This window comes from Mirounga leonina, unplaced genomic scaffold, assembly GCF_011800145.1.
Source record: "Mirounga leonina isolate KUSES-001 unplaced genomic scaffold, KU_Mleo_1.0 Mir_174, whole genome shotgun sequence".
NCBI lineage: Eukaryota > Metazoa > Chordata > Mammalia > Carnivora > Phocidae > Mirounga > Mirounga leonina.
This window is the reverse complement of record NW_023270451.1, coordinates 48185558-48208694: the sequence shown is the minus strand read 5'-3', so window position 1 is coordinate 48208694 and position 23137 is coordinate 48185558. Positions and strand designations below refer to the sequence as shown.

At 39.4% G+C, this 23137-nt stretch overlaps 1 protein-coding gene across 3 annotated transcripts in view; it reads right to left on the bottom strand.

The window, feature by feature from the left end:
- BMPER (BMP binding endothelial regulator) overlaps nt 1–23137 on the bottom strand; it is a 249037-nt gene that overhangs the window by 160978 nt on the left and 64922 nt on the right. For all 3 annotated transcript variants that reach the window (XM_035020890.1, XM_035020891.1, XM_035020892.1), the window contains exon 6: nt 22676–22758. In XM_035020890.1, the coding sequence (XP_034876781.1) occupies nt 22676–22758 (83 nt within the window). The remainder of the gene's footprint in view (nt 1–22675; nt 22759–23137) is intronic.

Sequence of the window (23137 nt, the reverse complement as noted above, 5' to 3'; positions counted from 1 at the left end):
ATGTCCACTTTTCAGCATCAACAACAAAAATGAGACATACAACTAAGCGGGAAAGTGTGGCTTACACACACATATACACAAAAAGCAGGTAATAGAAATCATCCTTGCTGAATCTGAAAGACTGTACTTCTTAGACTTTAATTCAGGTATTATAAATATGTTCAAAGAACTAAAAGAAATCATGTCTCAAGAAGAAAAGAAAGTATGAGAATGATGTCTCATTAAAGAGAGAATATCGATAAAGAAAAGTTATTAAAAAGAACCAAATAAAAATACTGGAATTGAAAAGAACAATAATTGGAATAAAAAATTCATTACAGGGGCACCTGGGTGGCTCAGTTGTTAAGCGTCTGCCTTCGGCTTAGGTCATGATCCCAGGGTCCTGGGATCGAGCCCCACATTGGGCTCCCTGGTCTGCGGGAAGCCTGCTTCTCCCTCTCCCACTCCCCCTGCTTGTGTTCCCTCTCTCGCTGTGTCTCTCTCTGTCAAATAAATAAATAAAATCTTTAAAATAAAAAATAATAATTCATTACAGGGGCTCAAGAGCAGATTTGAACTGGCAGAAGAAAGAACTGGGGAACTTGAAGACAGATCAAGTGCCATAATCCAGTCTGAAGAACAGAAAGAAAAAAGAATAAATAAAACTAAGCAGAGCCTCAGAGATATGTGTAACACCAGGAGCTGTCGCAAATATAAATAATGGGAGGAAAGAAGAGAGAGGAAAAGGCAGAAAGAATACATGAAGAAATAATGTTCAAAATTTCCCCAAATTTGATGAGAAACATTCATCTACACATCCAGGAAATTCAACAAACTCCAAATAGAGCAAGCTTAAAGAAATCCACAAATATATAATAATCAAACTATAGAGAGACAAAAACAAAGAGAGAATCTTCCCTCATTACTCATCACATACAAGGGATCGTCAATAAAATAAGCTGATGATTTCTTATTGGAAACCAGTAAGACCAAAAGACATATGCCAAGTAATAAAAGGAAAAAAAAAAAAAGTCGACCAAAAATTCTACATACAGCAAAAGTCTTGTTCAAAACAAAGAAGAAATCAAGACATTCCCAAATAAATAAAAACTAAGAGAATTCACTGCTAGCAGAACTACTCTACCAGAAATTCTAAAAGGAGTCCTTCAGGGTGAAATGGAAGGGCATTAATTAAATCCACATGAAGATATAAAGGTCACCATTAAAAGTAACTATATAGATAAATATAAAAGACAGTATGAATGTATATTTTTCTCTCACTCCTTTTTTCCTATAATATTTAAAGGAAGTTGTATAAAACAATAAATAATAAACTGTGTTGATAGCTTGTAACTTACAGAGATGTAATTTGTCTGACAATAACAGTAGAAAGGAAGAGGAAAACAGTGCTATATTGGAACAATGTTTTTATATACTATTGAAATTAAGGTGGCATTAATCTGAACTAGATATTTTTAAATCAAGATGTTAATTACAATCTTCAGGAAAACCACTAAGAAAATGACTATGAAAATTATATATATATATATAATTATTATTTCATATGTAGAGAATATGAAATTACTATATATATATGGCTAAAATATATCTACTTAATAAAAAGAAGGTGGTCATGGTGGAATTGAGAAACAAATAAAAATTGACAAACCGAACAGAGAGACTGAACAGGAAAAAAAGAGAGAAAACTCAAATTACTAAGATCAAGAATGAAAGCTCATTGTTACTGACCTTACAAAAATAAAAAGGATTACAAGAGCATGCTATGAACAATTGTATGTTAACAACCTCAATGATCTACAATGAAATGGTCAAATTTCTAGACACACACAAACTCCTGAATCTTACTAATGAAGATATAAAAAATCTGAATAGATCTCTAACAAGAACTGAATCAGTAATCAAAAAACTTCCCGTGAAGAAAAGATCACACCCAGATAGCTTCAGTATTGAATTCTACCAAATGTTTGAAGAGAAATTAACACAAATCCTTTACAAAGTTTTCCAAAAAATAGGAGAGAATACTTCCCAGCTCATTTTATAAAGCTATTATTATCCTGATGAAAAAACAAAAACATCATCACAAAAAAAGAAAACTATAGACTAATATCCCTTATAGACACAGAAATCAACAAAATACTAGCAAATTGAACCCAACAACATGTAAAAAATATAATACACAATGACCAAGTAAGATTTATCCCAGAAATGAAAGGTTGGTTTAACATACAAAAATTAATCAATGTAATACACCATATTTATGAAACAAAGGACAAAAACCACATGATCATCTCAATAAATGCACAAGATACATCTGACAAAATCCAACACCTATTTACATTAAAAATACTCAATGAACTAGAAATAGAAAGGAATTTCCTCAACCTGATAAAGGCATCTACAAAAACAGCCACAGCTAACATCATACCAATGGTGACACAAGTTAGCTGATAAAATGACAAAAAAATAACTTTACAACCACGTCCAATTCTTTGCCCAACACTTGATTTTTAAAAATCTTAAGCCTTCAGAGAAGTTGCAAGAATACAATGAACACCCACGTGCCCTTCACCTAGAAACACCAGTTTTTAGTATTTTGCAATACTTTCAGGCAGAGAAAGAGACTTTTTTCTGAACTATTTAAAACTCATTTGTAAACATCCTACCCTTAATTAAGCAATTAAGCATGTACCTCCTAAGGCCAAGAACACTTTCCTTTTTCCTTTATAACCACAATGCAACTGTCACACTCAGGGAATTTAATATCAATCAGTACTATCATCGAAAATACAGTCTCTCTTCAAATCTTCCCAATTTTCCTAATAATGTCTATTAAAGTATTTTCTTCAATCCAGGATCTAGTCCATGCTCATGTGTTGCATTTAGTTGTCATGTCTCTTTCATATACTTTACCTAGAACAGTTGCCCAAATTTTTATTTTCCTTCACAACACTGACATTTTTTAAGAATCTGGGCCAGGACTGAATTTGGATTTGTCTGTTTCCTCATAATAAGGTTCAGCTTAAACATATTTTGTTGGAGTACTACATAGGTAATGTTTCAACCATTACTTAAGAGGGCAGGTTTGTTTCTTTAGAATGGTGGTGCTATTTCTTCATTTTTGTGTAAGCATTTTTTGTGGGTAAAATATCAAAAGTACGTTTACCCAAAATTCCTCTGCATCAGTAACTTCTCAAAAAAATCACAGAACAGCAAGCCCTAAAATGGCCATGACTCAAAGGGTCAGTTTACAGTTCATAAAGGGATAAGCAGTATGAAATCCATAACACTTATATACATTGAATTCATTATTTGATCTAGACAAATCTCTGGAGATTTCTTAATTATCAGCTCCTCTTTTCACCGAACAGACACGTGTCTATTTGTTGCAAACACAGTAGAGTTTGGGGTATAATACACTAATACACTAGTGAGGCAATGGTGAGCCCTTTCTTGACCCCATTATTTAAGATCACTGTCCACCCCACCCCAACACATTTTCTCCACCTTCTCTGTTTTGCTTCTCTCCTTAGCATTTTTCACTCTTTGACATACATATATTTCACCGTTTCTGTTGTCTACCTTGCCCACTAGAATATAGGGTGGACATTTTTATTTTTCTAGCTCACTATTGTCCTCCTAGCACTTAGAACAGTCAGGCTATCGATTCCAGTAGGTCCAAAGTAAAAAAGTGTTATTACATGAATGGGTGAAGGAATGAATGAATGGTTTCACTTCCTACATTAAAATATGCCAAAGTCAGTGTATGTGGGTGGCTCAGTCGACTTGGTTGAGCAGCCAGCTCTTGATTTTGGCACAAATCATGATCCAGCCCTGTCGGGTTCCACACTGCAGGGAGTCTGCTTGAGGATTCTTTTTCTCTCTCCCTCTCCCCCTGCCCCTCCCCCTGCTTGTGTGCTCGCTCTCTCTCTCTCTCTAAAATAAATAAATAAATCTTTAAAAAAATACATGCCAAAGTCACAGGGGTAGTAAGAACTTGGGATTATTTGAGCCGCATAGCTCCTTTTCAAATATAATTTGATCAAGCTGTCTTTAAACTCATCTCTTCTCTCAACATATGAATTTTTTTATAATTCATAGGTTTGTTACGGAAAAAAATTACAAATGGGTCATTTAGTAGATCAGAAAAATGAACACAATTATTAACCAAGTTGTGACAGACAAATACAAAACTCTTACAGATCTTGACCATAAAGCTCTGGATAGGATATCTTCCACTAGAAAGTTTGGGAAGGTCTCCCAACTTGCTTACAGTCATGGTTACCTTTGAAGTTTTGAGGAAGTGGGAGAAACCAAAGAGGTATTTAAAAGAAGAAAACAGACAGTTAAAAAAAAAGAAAATGAAAAAAAAAAAAAAAGGACTGGAAAATAAAATGAGTTCTCTATGGCCTCCCTCCTTCCCTCCATCATGTCTTTCCATCACCCCCAAGCCCCAGGCTTATGCATAGTTTAACATCAGCCTTTAAAGTACATTTGTACTCATTCAATGAGGACTGTGGGAAGGTCATAAAGAAAACAGTCAACAGACTGGATATCATCTTCCCATCTAGATTATAAGGTCAGAACTGAGGGCCTCAGAAGGAAAGCCTCTTTACAAGAAAGGAGAAACTGATTTCAGGGCAAAATATCCTTTCTCTGAATGAATTCAAAAGTTCTTGTCAAACTATATCTTTTGTAAACACTCGAATGGTATAAACCAGTAAGTATGGTAAAGTCTTTTTCACATAAATTAAAATTTGAGAGTATAAGAATTATTACATAATAAAAATAAGGTTTAAGAACCTTCCTATATTTGATTATTTTTTTATGGGGGGATGACATACCTTTGTAAAGTTTGAGATTGTTGGTTTTAATCCAAAACTATCCTACCAAATTTTAAACTAACCACAGGACCTTCTTAACTTATAATTCTAAATTCTCATTCACCAAATGGCACATTCTCAGCATATAAAACCCATTGTGTTCCCAGCACCCAGGAGGGTAAAGGGAAGTCGAAAAGGGATTCATTGCCTAGAAACTTCAGTCTTGAGTTTTGACTCTGAAACTGCTGACAAAGGTTTGATTTCCTCTCTGGGAACATGTAAGAAAATGGTAAGAGGCCACTCCCCTGCCAGAAAGAATGACTTAGTGTGAAACATATTTATGGTCATTGCCAATTTTATGTTCAGGGACTGAGAGCAGACAGGGAGAGAGGACAGAGGTACTGAGAGCTCCTTGCTAACCTCCATACTACAAGTTAGAAAATCCTGACAGCCTCTCTGACACCACACACTTCCCTCCTAATGAGGCCTTCAAAACTTCACCTTCTTGGAGAAAACACAAGAAAGACAAAAGAAAGTTTTTTGGCTTCTAAATTAGACGGGCCTTTCCTCTGAAGAGCCAGGCAGCCTCTGCGCCAGACTCGGGCGTCTGGCAGGGCTCTCTGCAGCCGGAGGATCACATCACGCTGTTTGGCTACACAAGTCCATGGTTAGCGCTGCTCCCCACATGAATCCAGCCAACAACAAACAGCCCTTCTTACCATTCAGCCTTGACCCTGTGCACATGTTCACAACGTTCTCAAGCACCGTGCTAAAACTGGACGGGAAAGATTTGTTTGAAGATTTATAAAGATAGAGGCGGTAATCCAACCTGCCTCCATTAAATATTCAAGTTGAGGGTTCCTAAATTTTGAGAATTCCTAAGTGTCTACTTCCAAAGAAGGAAAAGCATTTGGGAACTCTGCTTGAATTTAATTTGAATCTGCTCGGACATTCCAACAAGTCACCATTTAAAATCGAGCAGAGTCTGTGTTTGAGGGCACTGACCAGACTCCCACTGGGGTCTAGCTGACCTGGACAACAATGTAAAAGTCTGTTAGTGGACCTTGCAAATCGGAAAAAAAGTTAATGCATGGATGATTTGATTGTATTTTCCAAATTAAGCAAATTAAGCTACTTATCTTGGGCAGGGTGGTATTCAGAACTTTCACAAACTTTAATCAACTGTTGGTAAATACTATGATTGGAATTCTGCATTCTTAGAAATATCAAAGGCTTGGTATTGTTCATCCATTTATCCCTCAGCAAATATTTGTTGAGTGCCTACTATGTGCTAAGCTCTGTTTTAGATAGTAGGAATACAGCATGAACAAAACAGTGTCCCTGCCCTAACGGGGCTTGTATTCTACCAGGGCAGGGGGGAAAAAGAGAATGATAGAGAAAAAAACAAACTTATCAGATAGCAATAAAAAAGCTCCAGGAAAAAACAGACAAGATCAATTTGATAAGGAGTGTCAGATGGCAAAGGGAGTTGGCAGCAAAGTAGGGTCACCATTTTAGATGGCATTGGTGAAGAAAGACCTCACTAAGAAGGTGATATTCAAGCAAAGGCTTGAAGGAGATGAAGGAGCCAGACCTGGACATCTGGGGATGAACATTCCAGGCAGAGGGTTCCACAAATACAAAAGACCTGAGATGAGAGTGTCTGACATGTTTGAGGAATCGCAAGAAGCCTAGCATGTCTGGAAAGGTGTATGTGAGCGGGGAGCATTGGAAGATAAGTTTGGGGATGGAGCTTTAGCTTTAACTCTGAAAAAGAAAGGATACCAATGGAGATTCAGAGCAGAAAGAGGCAAACCCTTAGAAAGGATTATTCTAGCTGGTAACTAACTTCCATTTTTACTTCACCCTAGTTTCTTGGCACAATATCAACCCGGAAATCCACAAATAGAATATCAATATGGCATGTGATGGTATTGGGCAGGAGGGAAGGTCCTGTTGAGTGTGAATATGGGACCTGCTTCTTCTGTACCTTCCAGCATTGGTTAGACCTGTGCTGTCCAATATGGTAGCCACTCCCCAAAGGGCTATTGAGTACTTGAAATGTGGCTAGTCTGAAATAAGAAGGGCTTTAAGTATGAAATACACACCAGAAGGTGAAAACATAGTATGAAAAAAGAAAAGAAGAATGTAAAATGTCCCATTAATATTTTCATAATGCTTATATACTGAAATGATAATATTTGGGATACAATGAGTTAAATACAGTGTATTATTAAATTTATTTCACCTGTTTTCTTATTTCTTTCAATGTGGCTACTAGAAAATTAAAAATTGCAAATGTGGCTCACTTTTGTTTTCACTGGACAGAGCAGGGTTGAAATGCTACTAGAACAGTGTCTAGAATTTCCCAAGGTGGCTGAGGAGACCTAACAGCTCCTTTAATGAAGAGAAAGAATGACTCAGACTGAAGAATTCTGTCTCCCTGTGAGCAAAAAGAAAGGCACTGGCATTTCAAGGCAAAGAGGCAGCTTGTTCGTGCCACCTTGTGTAGGAAGGCAATAATCGGACACCGAGAAGCTATCTGGTAGGTTTCTTCTCAGAAAACTAATCCAGGAAATTTTGGTTTAAAACATTTAGGTTCGATATACAAATTAATGTCCTAAATTCAAACAGTTACCATTGAAAGCACTATAACTAAAAATTACTCAGCCCTGCAAGAAAGGGAGACATCTACTAAGTGCTGTTACTAGGCAGGACACTTTGTGGGTTTTTTGTTTGTTTGTTTGTTTGTTTTTAAAGATTTTATTTATTTGACAGAGAGAGACACAGTGAGAGAGGGAACACAAGCAGGGGGAGTGGGAGAGGGAGAAGCAGGCTACCCCGCGGAGCAGGGAGCCCAATGTGGGGCTCGATCCCAGGACCCTGGGATCATGACCTGAGCTGAAGGCAGACGCTTAATGACTGAGCCACCCAGGCGCCCCTAGCCAGGACACTTTGTATGCACCATCCCATGAAATCCTCACAGCTGTATGGGACTTCTTTTATTTAAGTAAGAAAAAAAAAATGGGAGTGGGGGTGTTTGGGGTTCCAAAGCCCTAAATTTTCTTTGAAATCTCTGATTTTATTTCTGCAGCAAGATGCAAGAGATCCTTATCTTTTCCGTTTTGCTTAAAATTCTTCCAAGATGGATTAGCTTTGTAGGTCCTGTTTGCTATGGCAACCATATTTAGATGGCAGAAAAAAACATAAGGTTCCTGGATATTTTTTGCCAAGAAGTGGTCCCTTATTTTATGAATGAAGAAAGTGAGGCTCAGGGGTATATTCATTTGCTAGAGGAGAAGAGCTGAATTAAATCCCTACCCCCACTGACTCCAAAGACTGTGTCCTCCCACCAGAGCCCATTGGTCAGATCCCAGATGGATTATACAGAATTCACCTGTTATCCCCTGACTCTATTAATACTATGGTCATGGTTACCCTACCCTATGGAAAACTCAAGCCTCTTCTGTACCAACATTTGGACAATATCTGGGATGAGAAAGAAACAAGAGTTAACATGGAGAAGGAACACTTAACATCTGCACAGGTCTCAAGGAACAAACACAGCTGGAAAGGTCAGGGGACTCTCCTTAGAGAACCTCAAAACTCTTCCAGAAAACCCTCAATCTCATACTACTTGGTTTTATACTAATGTGGAAACATGTCAAGCCACTGAAATGCCTTTCCATCTCTGAGCAATGAATCTAGGGTCGTATAATAAACTACAACCTACATATTCAGCAACACGAGTGAGAGAACCCAGCCACTGGAGTTCTATTCTATTCCTGGCTCTCACTACCATCCTATTGTACTGTCTTACCCTTATCCTGGGGGGGTGGGGGGTGGGGAGAAGAAAAGCTTCCTCTAGTTCTAATCATTGTTCTGTAAATAAAACCCGCAAATACATTTCATGAGTGAAGACCTTCATGAGATCCAAAATGGATGAGAGCCTCTTCCTCCTCATTCTAGACTTATTGGAGGCACCAGACATGTTCTGATATTTCAGAGAAGCTTTATGACTGAAGAGTCAAAACTAACTTATCTTTCTAGTTTTTTAATATAACTTGTGGTATAGCTACAATAATAGGTAGATTTTTTTGCATCTCTGAATATAATTTATAACAACATTAACTATTTAAAAATATATGCAACTGTGCATTTGTCAAAACTCATGGCTATGTATAACAAAGGGAGTGAATGTAACTATGAATAAATTAAAAATTAATGCATTTTTTTAAAAAAAGTAAATTCTAAAATGTAGTGATGACCTGTTATTATATTAGAAAAAATAATCCCATTAACCTGTATTTAGAGTCTATCAAATAACTTGCTTCCTGGGAGAATTAAGAGCTTTTCTGAGTCAGGACATTATAGAACTGAAAAGGTTTTAACAAGCTCTTGTTTTACTTATGAGGAAACTGAGTCTCAGAGAGGTTAGTGGGAAGGCTCTGGGTCACAAAACTGGCCAGTGACAGAAGCAGGACAGGACCGCAGTTCTCCTCAGGCTGGCCAGTGACCTTTGCCCACAACAACGCCCCCTAAGGGAGACAGAACACATCTGCATGCTCTGAAACCATCCAGAGCAATACAGTACCAAAGGCAAAACTTTTAAAAATACCAAAACTTCATTGCGCTTTTCCTAGCACTTGGTCAAATGCTTTTATTTAACTGATAGAAGCTCAGAGTAAACATCCAGTTTGGTTATAAATGAAATCTTGCTTCAATATATGAAAATTTTTGCACTGGAAAAAATCCTTACAGCCTGATGTTTTTCTGGCACACGTTCTGTTCTTTCAGTTGGTGTGCTTAGTTATTAAAGACAGCTGTGTCCATTGTTGATGAATATTATGGATGCTGAAAACCTAATAACAAAACCAAAAATTCTCAAGAGTCCCCTCCCTCTCCTTTTCTTGAACTTGAAACTGGAAAGAAACACATTTTCCACCAATGTCAAGAACTGTCACTCCTGTCATCTACCAATCACATTCATAAATTCAGACTGGCGAGGGAAAAGAACCCTAAAGTCAACACAGCCCAACAACCAAAATGTGGAAGTACATTAAAACTTGTTTTGTCAGATTAAAGCATGAAAAAAAGTAAGATGTGTATTGGTATGAATGATGTGGTGAGAGTAATTTTTCATACTCATTTTGAAATTAAAAAGTCGCTTTTCTATTATTGAATTTTCATTCTTAAAATACAACCAAAGTATACCGCCGTATAATGGCTAATTGCTTCTATTGATATTTGACTACACTACAAATTTATATTTAATCAGACCAAAAATGAAACAGGTACCTTTTTCCCCCTCACTGAAGAAAATGTCATGGACAAACCATGGCCTTTCTTTTGGTTCGTTATGAGTAACGTTTTTTACTTGTGTTTAACTACAGCAATATTCAGGGGTTTAAAAAGTCCCCACACAGGACATCTGGAACAGAATACTGTTAATCATGATCACATTGTCTGATTCTGATGTGTATCACAGAGAACAGAAGAGGCACTAGGCAAAACAGCAGTGCAGACAATTACGTGATAGATAATGTTTGACACTGGATAACTCTGGGTTGTTTATACATTTCATGGTGCTCCTTGCACAGAAGGTTCATCCAGATCCTGGAGGCCTGTCCCCTTTCCAAACAGCAAAATCCGCTCAATATTTCAAGCTGGCCCTTCTAAACCACAGTAAGAATTTAGGTGGGTTTACAAGGGATGATTCACTGCACTGACTCAGTGTAGGCTCAGAGATGGGCTTTAGAAGACAATGTTGGATATGTTCGGGGGAAATATTCTTCTGTGTGTCTGTGGTCCAGTATCCCCCAATCTTTGGGAGGACGGTGGCTCCCTGCAATCCAAACACATTGTTGCTTACATGAAACAAGTGGTGCCATTTAAAATTCCACTCAAAGGGAATGGTGGTAATTGGAGCCATTCACAGGACCGCAAAAGCACTGCCACCCTCCAAATCGAACAGTTGAATGACATTTAAAAGGTGCCAAAATGCGTAATCAACTCATTCAAAAGATAATTCCCGAATATCTAGTGTGCACAGAACTCTGGGATGGTTATTCAAGGAGAGACCAGGATGACAATGAAAGTGAATTATGCTACTTTACTGAAACAGGCTATCATGCCAAGATACTGATGAGAACCAAAGCAGGATACCTCCAGGAGGACTGGAAATGACAGGGAAAATGGAAGCAGGAGGGAACGAAAAAGAGATGGAAAAGGAAATGGAGGGGAGGGGGAGCCATAAAGCAGAAACAAGAAGACAAAGAGAGGAGCAAGACCCCGAGTACCGATTTTTTTAAAAAAATTAAGTTCTCATGGTGATAATGGAGAAAAGATCAAAAACGTCTGGAAATAGTCTAAAGTATCACAACACTAATATTTTATTCTATTTTATTGATAAAATGGGATATTTCTTGGGGCGCCTGGGTGGCTCGGTCAGTTGGGCGTCTGCCTTCGGCTCGGGTCATGATCTCAGGGTCCTGGGATCGAGCCCCACATCAGGCTCCCTGCTCCGCGGTGAGTCTGCTTCTCCCTCTCCCTCTGCCTGCCGCTCTGCCTACTTGTGCTTTCTATCTCTCTGTCAAATAAATAAAATCTTAAAAAAAAAAAAAGGGATATTTCTTCTCACTTTTATTAATGCCTGTTTCCTTTCCCTTCCTGCCACACCACAGGGAGATACTTTCTGACATTTGCCCTCCCATGAGGTTGAGGACTCAGAGCTCACCCCACCCCCACCCCCACCCCTACCTCTTCACAATGCCACTCAGATGTCTTCTCACCAGTTTTTTTTTAAATGCTTTAGATTGCATTCTCTTCCCTCTACAGGTTTATCATAAACCCTTCATGTCACTATGTTCATTGAAAGAAAAAAGTGATATGTAGCTTATTGCCTTCAAGATTGAAACAAAGTCCCAGGTAGGAAGGTAGAAGGTTCTAGATCATATAACTCATTTTCAAGAACATGGATACTCAAATCAGAAAGTGTAAGACCAGGCATTTAGTCAAATATTTACTGTTTCCTATGTGCGAGACACTGCACTCAAAGGTATAAGGCACATTATGCCTATCCACAAGAAACAAAATCTGAAACACAGAAGGAGGGAAGGTGGGAAAGGATGGGAACAAGAGCCCCAATGGATGAACAGGTCTGGAAAGCAGGGGGGGGGGTCTTTCTCAGTCTGAGCCAAGAGAGAAAAAGAAAGCTGTGAAGAGACAGAGAGGTGGGAGGCTGCAGAGCCATGGGGTAGGGAGGAGGCACTATCGAAACCCAAAGAATAACTTCACTTTAGCCTGGGAACAAGTACAGAAGATCACTATCTCAAAACGAAGGGGTCAGAGACAGAAAGAGAGGAGCTGAAATCAAGAAAAGTCTTGGACTAATTAAATTTGGGAGCTAACAATATTGACTCACTTTTCTCTTTATTAATATATTTGGATCAAGATTTGAAGAGAAAAGATTGGAAGAACACACAGGATTTCAGCAAACTCTGCCATTATCCAACATGCAATATACACACTAAGGTCAAACAACACACACAGCATTTTTCTCAGTGTTTTTAAAAACACACCTAACATAACTAGGAGATTAATATCCTTCATACATACATAAACTTCAATAGAACTTTAACCACTCAATAAAAAATGAGAAATAAAAACATAAGTTACAGAATAACACTTGACTAACAATTAGTTAACACTAACACTCAGAATAACAATTGACTAATTGATGTATGAAAAATGTTCAGTTCCAGAAGTCAAATGCCAATGAAAACAAGGTTCTCAAGTGGAAAAACAGTTTTGGTGCAGGGATATATACACCTATGTGCTATAGATTGAAATAGAAATTAGGACACCACTTACATGAGGTGTTTTAGCAAAACACACACACACAGACACAGCAGTGTTTGTATCCCCAACCCACTAATTATACTTCTATGAATTTAGCCTAAGAAAACAATCAGAGAAACAAAGAAAGATTAATTCTCAAAGATGTTTGTCATGTCACTCATTAACAATGAAAACTGAAAACAGTATTAGTTTTTTAATACCAAAAAAAAGGCTAAATAAATCATAGTATACTGATGGAATACTATGTAGTTATTAAAAATATTTTTCAATTTTCAATTACTTTTTAATGAAATGGAGATATGTTCACAATATGATGATAAATGAAAATAACCAAGATGCAAAATGGCATATAGGATGTGATCCTACCTAATTATATAACTATATGTAAATATGGAGAAAAAAGATTGGAAGGAAATATATCAAATCATATTAACAGTGGTTATCTTTGAATTGTACAGTTGTTTCTATTTTTCAATCCATCTGGAATTTATATAATTATCATCTATCTTACAGTTAGCACATATTATCATATAATATAATCTTAAACTTTGCACACAAAAAATGTGCTGCATGATAGTTTGATTTGGGGTTTATTTTTAATACACCCAAATCACTAGACTATAATTGTCTGGAGATAAAAAATGAAATCCCCTTCATCTTTGAGCACTCAGTGCCTAATACAGTGTCTAACGCATAGCAGACAATCAGGTAAATGAATAATGATTGGCTGGCTGTAGAGACAAGCAAGGGGTGGAAAGATGGAAGGAGGAATGGCTAAACAGAAGATATTCTTCAGCATTTAGTAAAATCAATACCTTTCCTGGGTTTTTCAGAGATAAAAAGGACTCATCACATGACACAACTTAAAAAGAATAAAAGGGAGAGGAAAAGATTAAAGGAATGATCTTTGCAAGGATAAATGGGAGGAGATTTAACCAACTGAGCTCATTTTCCTACCAGCTCTCAATCTCTATACCAAATTCCACTCGATTATATAAATGTATCTGCTTCTTAGATGGACAGTAGAAAGCAAATGCTCAAAAACAATCATACACTTGCTTCATTCTACCAGGAGGATGAATTTCTACTCACAGAACCACTGAACCTCGTGTCCAGGTGAACCCAACTCCTCTATATAATCTCCAAAGAGGGCTATCCCAAATTGCTGCTTCCGCTCTGTTGGTGATTACTGCAAGGGATAGACGGGCCCCATTAGATAAACACTTATTTCTATCCATCTTTGGAAGCAGAAGCAGTGAGAATGGCTCTATCCCAGCAACTCTCACATTTTCTTTGTATATTCATAATTTCCTGGCGAGGAAATGCACTATAGATCATAGCGTCTCCGTTCTCCAACTGATGTGAGGGTAACAGATACGGGTTCTTCATCCACTCTGGCATCACAGTGACATATACTTAGGCTGAACACCCAAGGCTGAAATCTGGTATGAGTTTAAACTTGCTTAGACTTGGGAACTTCTGAGAGGAGAAGTGCAATTCACACTTTTATTGTGTTTGCACCTCTTGCACCAAAATTGGGGTTCTTTGTAAACGCTCACCTCACCATTATTTCTCCCTCAAAAAGTCTGGTTACTCTTCACTCCATAGATTCAAATGGCATTTCCCACTTCCAAATGTCTACAATCATACATAATATCTCAAAATTACACTGGTTGGTCTGGGGGAAGAAGGGTAAGATGGGAGAGAAATGACATGTGGCTTTATAATCAAGCAGTTCAAGATTTCAATTCTTATTAGCTCTTTGATCTTAGGCAAGCTATTAAACTTCTCAGAATCTCACTTTCTTCATCAAAAAAGGGGGCTAATGCCTCCCTAGATTGCAGAAAAAAATTTTTTTTGCCAATTTGTATGTTTTATTCGATTGCAGAACAATTTTGAAAATTAACATTAAATCATTATATGTATCTGGCACAGAGTATACACAGTAAAAGCAGCTATTATTAACAGTAATTCCTCTGTAAATAAATCATTCACTGATCTCTTTTCAAACTATGTGTTTTCCTATGAATGCTCAAATGTTGTACAAGAAATTTCCTTTCCAACCATTTTCCCTACTGGGCTCATTTTTAAAATGGTGCCTCCCTATGCAGAAAAATAACTTTATAGGCTGTTTCAGTTATAAATTATATAAAGAAATAAGCATAAGAAAGCTTAGAAACTACAAAAAAATAGAGATATATGTAGGGATTAAAATCTAGTATTTGGACTGAAAACACATGAGGCATGGCTGAAATAGGATTTAAAATATACAATAGTTACTCCCAGTCTTTTTAACATCAAAAAAATTGAGCTTCCTGTTGATTTCAGGAACTCTGTTGAAAGTACTCAACTAGTAACATAGATAACTCATCTAGGCTCATGAACTCTTTAAGACATGCCTTGGAGCCCTTGCCTCACTGTTCCCACCAATTCTAGACTAGTATATCATACCAATCCAAATCAAGACCTTACAGTGAAAAACCCACCTTAAACTAGATGCCCCCCAAACCTCATAAATATCTTACCTTTGCCTTCTTCCTTCTAAGACATAATTTTAAGGCTCTGTCAAGGTAATGATCCATAAACTAAGCAATACACTTGGTTTTGCTTTATAAACAGGTCGTTTTGGTGATATTTTCAAGAAGCAAGAATTTGACACTCCCATAACAATACTTGTACATTTATGGATTCAATCTAAAGAGAATGGCATTACAATAGACCTTTCAATAGTAGTCTTAGCTGACAGATCACAGCTGCTCAGATTCATTCTAACATAGAACACCAAGATTCAGAACTTCATGGTCTAGCCAAAGACAAGTATAGCACCAGCCACTTTCCTAAGGAAGTTGGAGTCCCCTCCTAGTGGTCAAGTGCTAACCAGACCCTAAAGAAAAGACTCTTTTTTTCAACTGACTGCTCAAAACCAAGAACGTTTTGTCCTTAAGGTGATGGTACATCCACAACACAAAACAGAAGACTGCAGCAATTATACCAATATTTCAGACTACTTTGAAAACTATTCTGAGGGCTTGGGGCCCACATTATTTAGATAAACTGCCCACATTAATCCAATTCGCTTGATAATTGCTCAATTCTCCAATTTATTGCCCAGATGTAGCCAAATTTCTCCCTGTGGATAAGGAAGATATAATGACAGCCTGGATCTAAAATGTGCCAAATTGCACGTATTACAACAAGTCAGGGAGAGGCCCTGTGAGAAGGTTCAAGCACAAAAGGCCCCAAGTCCCCATGCAAGAGGAGCAGCAGTGTGGTGGGAATATGGGACTTGGATTGCCGTGGCATTTCGTGACCACAGAGATGAGGAGATGTCCCACTGCTTCCTATTATAGGGAAGTGCAATCTGAAGCCGAACACGCTGGAACAGGGAGAGGTCGGACACGTCTCCCCCTTACTTCAGGGCAAGGCCAACTCTGAGGGTACAGAATCATGCTCTCTTTCCAAAGCTCTGCCCTGAATATTGGCAAGTACTTCCTGCCACTGCATCTTCCTGCTGCCATGAGTAGTAGGAACCTTTAAGGCTTAAGGAGCACTTTCCAAAGAAGACATCTCCAGGGAAGTCATCCGCATTCCATACAAAGCAATTTATTATAAGTGCTACAGCAGCTGAACATAAATCCATCTTCCTTTCTGAGCTCATCTACCGTGATGTGCATCTCTCTATTCCCTGCTGAACTTGCAAAGACTAAATGTGCAGGGGGAAACTAAAGTAGCAGAGTGGGGGAGAGAGGCAATGAGGAAAGAAAGGAAAATCAAAGTCAGTGGTCATTTGTTCATGAATTCAGCAATTATTGTGCATGCCCATTATATATCAAGCAGTAAGGATACAAACCATTGTACCCTGGTGGAGTTAAATAAAATCATCACAAATAAAAAAAAAATCTAATTACAAATCATTTTAAATGTTTGGGAAGTAAGGTACGGGCTGCTCTAAGAGGTTTAGCAACATGACCTGATCTCATCTTGAGAATCAGATCAAGCTTCCCTAAAGAAGGAATGTTTGGGCTTCCAAATGCAGGATGAGTGCATGTTAGCTAGGTATGGGGGATGATAGGGAGAAGAAAGGAGAGAAGAAAAGGCAGCCCAGGTAAAGGCCATGAGGTATTAGACCAGTGCTCCTCAAATTTTATCTGGCAGGTAAGTATTCCTGGGATCTTATTAAACTTCACATATCAATTCAATAGGTGTGGGATAGGGCTTGGGATTCTGCATTTCTAACAATCTCTCACATGAGACCAACACTGCTGGTTGGGTCCATACTTTGTGTAGTGAGGACTCTGAGGATCTGCCCAGAGGCCAGAGCAGAGAGGACATGGGAGGGCCAAAAATGAGGCCAGAGAGATTGGCAGAGGTTGGATCATGCTAGGCTGTGCAGAACATCTTAAGGAATTTGGTCTAAGAGGAGCAGGAACCATGAAGATCTCCATTTGCTTTGTTCTTTCCAAATAACCTTCCGAGGAGTTTCACTTTCCCTGGGAGACAGCACTTTGCAGTATCTAAAGTGTAAGTGAGAGCAAAGGTGTTTATGGACTTCATGGCTTCTAAGAGCCAATAAAGTACAGCTCCTTCATCACAGACAGCCCATTAACAACCCATGTTTATTAGTAAAAATCCTCTGAACTTAATACGCCTTTGTCAGCAAAGTAATTGATCTTGGCCAGTTAATTTGGCTGGTTTTGCAGACTGAGGACTTGCCACTCTTTTAAGAGTATCCTACAAACTCTGTGGGCTTTACTCCCTTCAGTAAGGAATTTCCAAGAACACTGAGCCCATAGCGTTCTTAAAACAGTTTGGTAAAAGAGAACACAAACATCTCTCATTGGCACCTTGGTCTTTAGTCTTGCAAGTCTGTAGACATCGGATTTTACAGAAATGTCTGTGCCAACTGCCGCCATCCTGTTCCCTGAAAATCTGACTGAACAAAGGCATACAGAACTGTGTGCTGTCCAGTTAGGCAGGTAGTAAAAACTCAAGCTTAAACAAAAAAGAAACAGATGTGTGCTTTAACCAATGCTTGGTATACTTTATAAATAATACTTTGCTTCTGTGTTAGGAAAGAATCATCTTCTTTCCATTTTAAAATGAATGTAGGACTTATTCAGACTGAACACATGCCATAAGGAATGCACTCCAGTATGACTCAGCCAACTCTATGGAACAGCCAAAAGAACTCGAGTTTTCACCCGCCCCCCCATTAGTACTGGGACTCTGGAGAAGTAATTCTCTTGGCTCTCTTATTTATGTAATGGGTAAATGGGGATTATATAGTTTAACAAGTGATAGGAAAGCAATGCATTTTCTATGTGAGTCATGATGATATTCACACCTAAAAATGTTAGATGCTCTGCTTCTAGAATGAGTAAGAGGAAGAGGTTGTGAAATCCTCTCCAGATATCTTCAAATGTTAGCATGTTCTCAACTGTCTGGAATGCCATATATACTGTCCTGACCTAAATCAAGGACGTAAAATCATGCGTAAGGCATTTGTTTCATCATCTAAGGAATCCACCTCAAGAAGATGAAATGTCTTTCTGGTGGTCTGCCCCTGTCACCACATCACATAAACACGGGTAGACCAATTTTCACAAATTTGGAGAGTGTAACTAAAAGGGCTGGATATAAAATATAAGCCACATGGTACATGCAATATTTACTTGAGAGCGAGGAACACCTCAGAGAGTTGGCAAGGTCATCCATCAGAGATGGCTAACATACACTAGGGATGCTTTGCATGTACATCCTTAAGGTGTCTCCCAGGCAAACAGAAATCTAATGAGAATGGGCTATCTACATACAATAGCCATTCTCCTAGGCAAGAAGGAGCTGGCCAGCTCAGAAGGGCAGAATTGTCACCGGAAGAGAAGAGATCACTGGGTTGTAATGTACTACGTCACAAGACAGCAATATAAAAGAATGCTAACATCACTGAACACTCACATCGCTAAGCACCAAGGTTAGAAAGACGTGCATTAGGAGACATGGCTCTTTCCCTGATGGAGCATACGGTGTAAACACGGACCAAAGTAAGATAAACCAGTAATCATGCTACAACCTGCTACCTGGAAGTGTGTGGGGGGGTGCGTGTGCGTGCATGTGTGTGTGAGAGAAGGAGGGAGCAAAAGATGGCAGGCAAACTAGCCAGTGAGAGCCGTGAGCCTCGGGAACACAAATGAGAAGACACTGCTGCCACTCTCTGGGAAACAAAGTGGTCAACGAGTTGCCGTGGGATCATGATAACCGACTCTGAGAGCTCAAGCACTCACCAGGTGAAGAAAGGAAAAGAAAGGAATTCCAGACCAGGCAGCAAGCAGTAGGAGCAAAAGAAAACACTGGTGCTCCAGTGTTCTAAAGATGTGTGTATGAATATATACATATAATACATAGACACGCACATATATACAAACATATTCGGAGATAGAAACATATTAATGTGCTGAGGGCGCCTGGGCGGCTCAGTCGGTTAAGCATCCAACTCTTGATTTCAGCTCAGGCCATGATCTCAGAGTCGTGAGATCGAGCCCCTCATCTGGCTACACACTGGGCATGGAGTGTGCTTAAGATTCTCTCCCTCTCCCTCTGCCCCTCCCAGCTCAAGTGTGCATGCTCGCTCTCTCTCAAAAAACAAATTAAAGTGTAGTTTGTGTGTGTCTAGGTACCATAGACACACACAAATATGCTGTAGCTGATTGTGTTGCAGCCCCGCCCCCGTCCTCCCACACTTAGCACATGAGTGTGCACGCCAGGCTTCCAACTGCCGCCACCTGGGTTTCTTCCTCTTGCTGCTAGAGGCCACTTTGTCACCTGAGCGGCAGCCTCAGAATGGTACCCAGTCAGCAGCCCCCTGGAGCAGATGGGAGTTGCTGTAAACACATCTCCTCTCCCTTACCTCTCAAGCAGGAAACTCGGAGGCATGAATCTCACACTGGCTTCCAGAGTTTGCCCAGCAGGAGCGCACTCTGGCCGAGCACACGGTCTAACACAGACATCCCCTTGGTGTCTGGCTGGTGACATCTTGGTGACATCCCCTCCACTGGCTGCCTCCCCTCTTCATCTCATCACCACACTCCTCTGCCAGACTCCTATCTCCCACAGAAACGACTTACATGCAAATCCTTGTCTCAGGGTCTGTTTCTGGGGGAATCCAAACTGAGACACGGACATGTGTGGGTTTGTATTTCTATCTATAGGCATGTTTATATAGACTTGTATATTTATGTAGCTATCTACACTCATAGATATAGACACCTACACATGCAAATATATACACACACAGATGCCACATACATGCTCAAATGCATAAATGTGCTTGTATCTCTCACAGGATAGTATTGCTTTCCTTTCTACTGAAGCACATGTTATTATACCCGGTCTTCTTTTTTTTTTACAGGAAAATCTATAGCCTACGCCCCTTCCTGTAGCCTCCCCAGCAGAGCATTTAGCCTCACACTGGTCCTGTCCAAAGCCTTTGTCCGGCTTTGCCCCCTCGGTCAGCAAGATGACACCTCACTCCTTCTAGCACCTTCCATGCCAAAGCTTCCAAGCCTGCTGTGGGGCAGCACCATCAACTCCAGGCCTCATGGTCACTACTCTCAAAACAGAACCGTTTGCTGCCAAAACATTATCTTCTTTTCTTTTAGTGCACTACATCAAAACGTGACAAAGTGAAAGAATATTAAAAACCAGGTTATTTTAATAACAACTACAAAAAACCAAACATGACACTTCAAATTTTTATATTTATTAAAAGAAAAACTGCTCTCACAGCTCTCCTCATAACCAAGCCTAGGCACAAATGTCATATCCCCAGGCAAGAGCTCCCTCCTCTCTTCTTACCCTATTAGCTTCGAGACTGACATCAGGAACATAAGAAAAAGCCATTCACTGCCCCTTACGTGCTAAGGGTGGCAACACAGAGAACTGGAAAGAATATGGGATTAAGAAATTAGGAAATTAAAATACAGGAATATAGAAAAGATATAGAGATTTGGAGAAAACTTGCTAGCAGGAAAGCTTGGGCAAGTAACATCATCTTTGGATTTTTGTTTCAATTGAAAATGAAAGCAGAACTTCCAGGGGCCTGAACTTGGCCCTCAGGTATGTTTTGTTCAGCACATTTTGTGCTTACAAACACATGAAATCTGAATACCTTGGACACATTTGAGTCTGTGACCCCTATATGTATAGTTGCTGAACTCATTTCCAGTTCCCGACATTAGATAACTTTGTATGATCGTCACTGGCAAAACTGCAGGCCACTTCTGTCCTCTTGCCACCTTCTGAATTTCCTCCCCAAGGAGGCTCAGCTGCCTGATCTCGGCACACCTTTACGGGAAAGACAATTCACGTGGGTACAGATTTAAAATTTCCTACTGAGGGGCACCTGGGTGTCTCCGTCAGTTAAGTGTCTGCCTTAGGCTCAGGTCGTGATCCCAGGGTCCTGAGATTGAGCCCCACTTCAGATTCCCTGCTTGGCAGGGAGTCTGCTCCTCCCTCTCCCTCTGACCCTCCCCCTGCTTGTGTACTCTCTCACTCTCTCTCTCTAAAGAATAAATTAAAAATCTTTCCAAAAAAAATAAAATTAAAAAATTAAATTTCCTACTGAAATGTGCCTTGTTTTTCTTCAATTTACCCAGAGGAATGAGATTAACTTAAAAAATTATCAGAAAACTTTACCAATATGGAAGAAATAAAATTAAGAAATAGGCTTGTTATAAAGGCTTACTTATGTAAAAAGTAACATAAAGCTACTTAACCATAATTAGCAAAGGAGAAAAATATGACAGTTGAGTCTGAATATGCAAACTCCTGTCCATCTTCATCACGAAATCACTTTCATATTTTTGTATATTATTATAGTACTATGGGTATTATACATCTCATATCACATACCTTTTATATATCCCCTCTCCCTCCCTTCCTTCCTTTCCTTCTTCTACCCCATCCAAAAACCATCAACCTTGGTCATGTTCACTTTAGTGTGTGGTGTAGGAAAAGGGAAAGATTTTAGAAAAGATATGTAGAGAAATGGCAAATGTTATGATTCATGATGATCCACATATGATTCTACTTTGGTGAAATTAGGATACTGGCGTTCTCCATGTATTTTTTTTAATATTCTGATACGCATACTATCTGTTCTTCATTACAAAAGATTAAAAGTTATAAAAATATATGGTTGTACTAACTCCCTACTATAAATAATTTGGAGCACTGATTAAGACTAGACTCCCCATCATCACCACATCCCTTTAAAATTATGGTATACACCAAGTTCCTTCTTTCATTCCTAAGTACTCGGAAGCTATCCTTAGTATATGAATCACAAGTCAACAATTCTTAGAAAGGCAAGTTTATGGCTTTGTCTCACTAATCCCTACTCTGCTCTGAATCCACAGTTTAGTGCCCATTTCCTCCTCTCCATCCCCCAGTGAAAATGACCAAGCCTCCGATCAGGTTATCTCACCCCACAGAATATACTGAGGCAAGCTGCACTTATCCCCCTCTGCTTCCCATGTGACTGCCCTGAAGAACTCAACAGCTACCTCAAAGAAAAGAGAATCCAGAGCTTCCCAAAGAAGAAGCAGGTGGAGGGAAACCAGCTTTCCTCCCTCACTCTTTAAACCAGTGATTTTCAACCAGGTGCGATCTTGTCCTCCAGGAGACATGTGGCAAAGTCTGCAGATATTTTTGGTTATCATAACTGAGGGGGGTAAGTCCTACTGGCACCTAATGGGCTGTGGCCAGGGATAATGCTAAACATCGTACAATGCACAGGAACATGCATTCCCAATGCCCCCACCACAAAGTTCCCAGCCCAGAACTATTGGTCAAATAGTGCCAAAGCTGAGAAACCTGCCCTAGAGCGATGAGCTTTTTCCTTGCTTCCATGTCAGGAGGGAGAGGAAGAGAGACTGTAAAGAGAATCAGGGCTGTTCTTGGTGAAGGAATACCCTTAGAACATCCAGGACAATACTTACAACACAAGAACACCTGGTACATTTGTTTCCTTCTGGCTGAAATTCCTCCCCTTCTCGGTACTGCACACCCTCAAACACACAGCCTGGAAAGTAAGGAAAAGTTTAGAATTAGGGCCGTAGCCTTTGCTCAGCTTGACACTATGCTTCTATCCACTGCTCATCCATCTTGTTTATCCACCTCCCACTCCACTTCCACCTAGCGGACTGTCCTCTTTAATCGGAGGACAAGATTGCCTCATAGTTTAAAAAAAAAAAAAAAGGAGTACAGAAGATTGACATGTGTCCAGAAACCTGAAGATGCTAGAAAGCAAATAAGACGGTGGAAGCCAGGTCAGCCCGGGGGGAAACACTGCACAATGGTGAGCCCTATGAGTCTAAGGAACTCACCATGCCATGACCACCTTGACCACAGCCAGGGAAACGAAACCCAGAGGGGCTGGAAGAGGCAAACAGAAGGCGGCC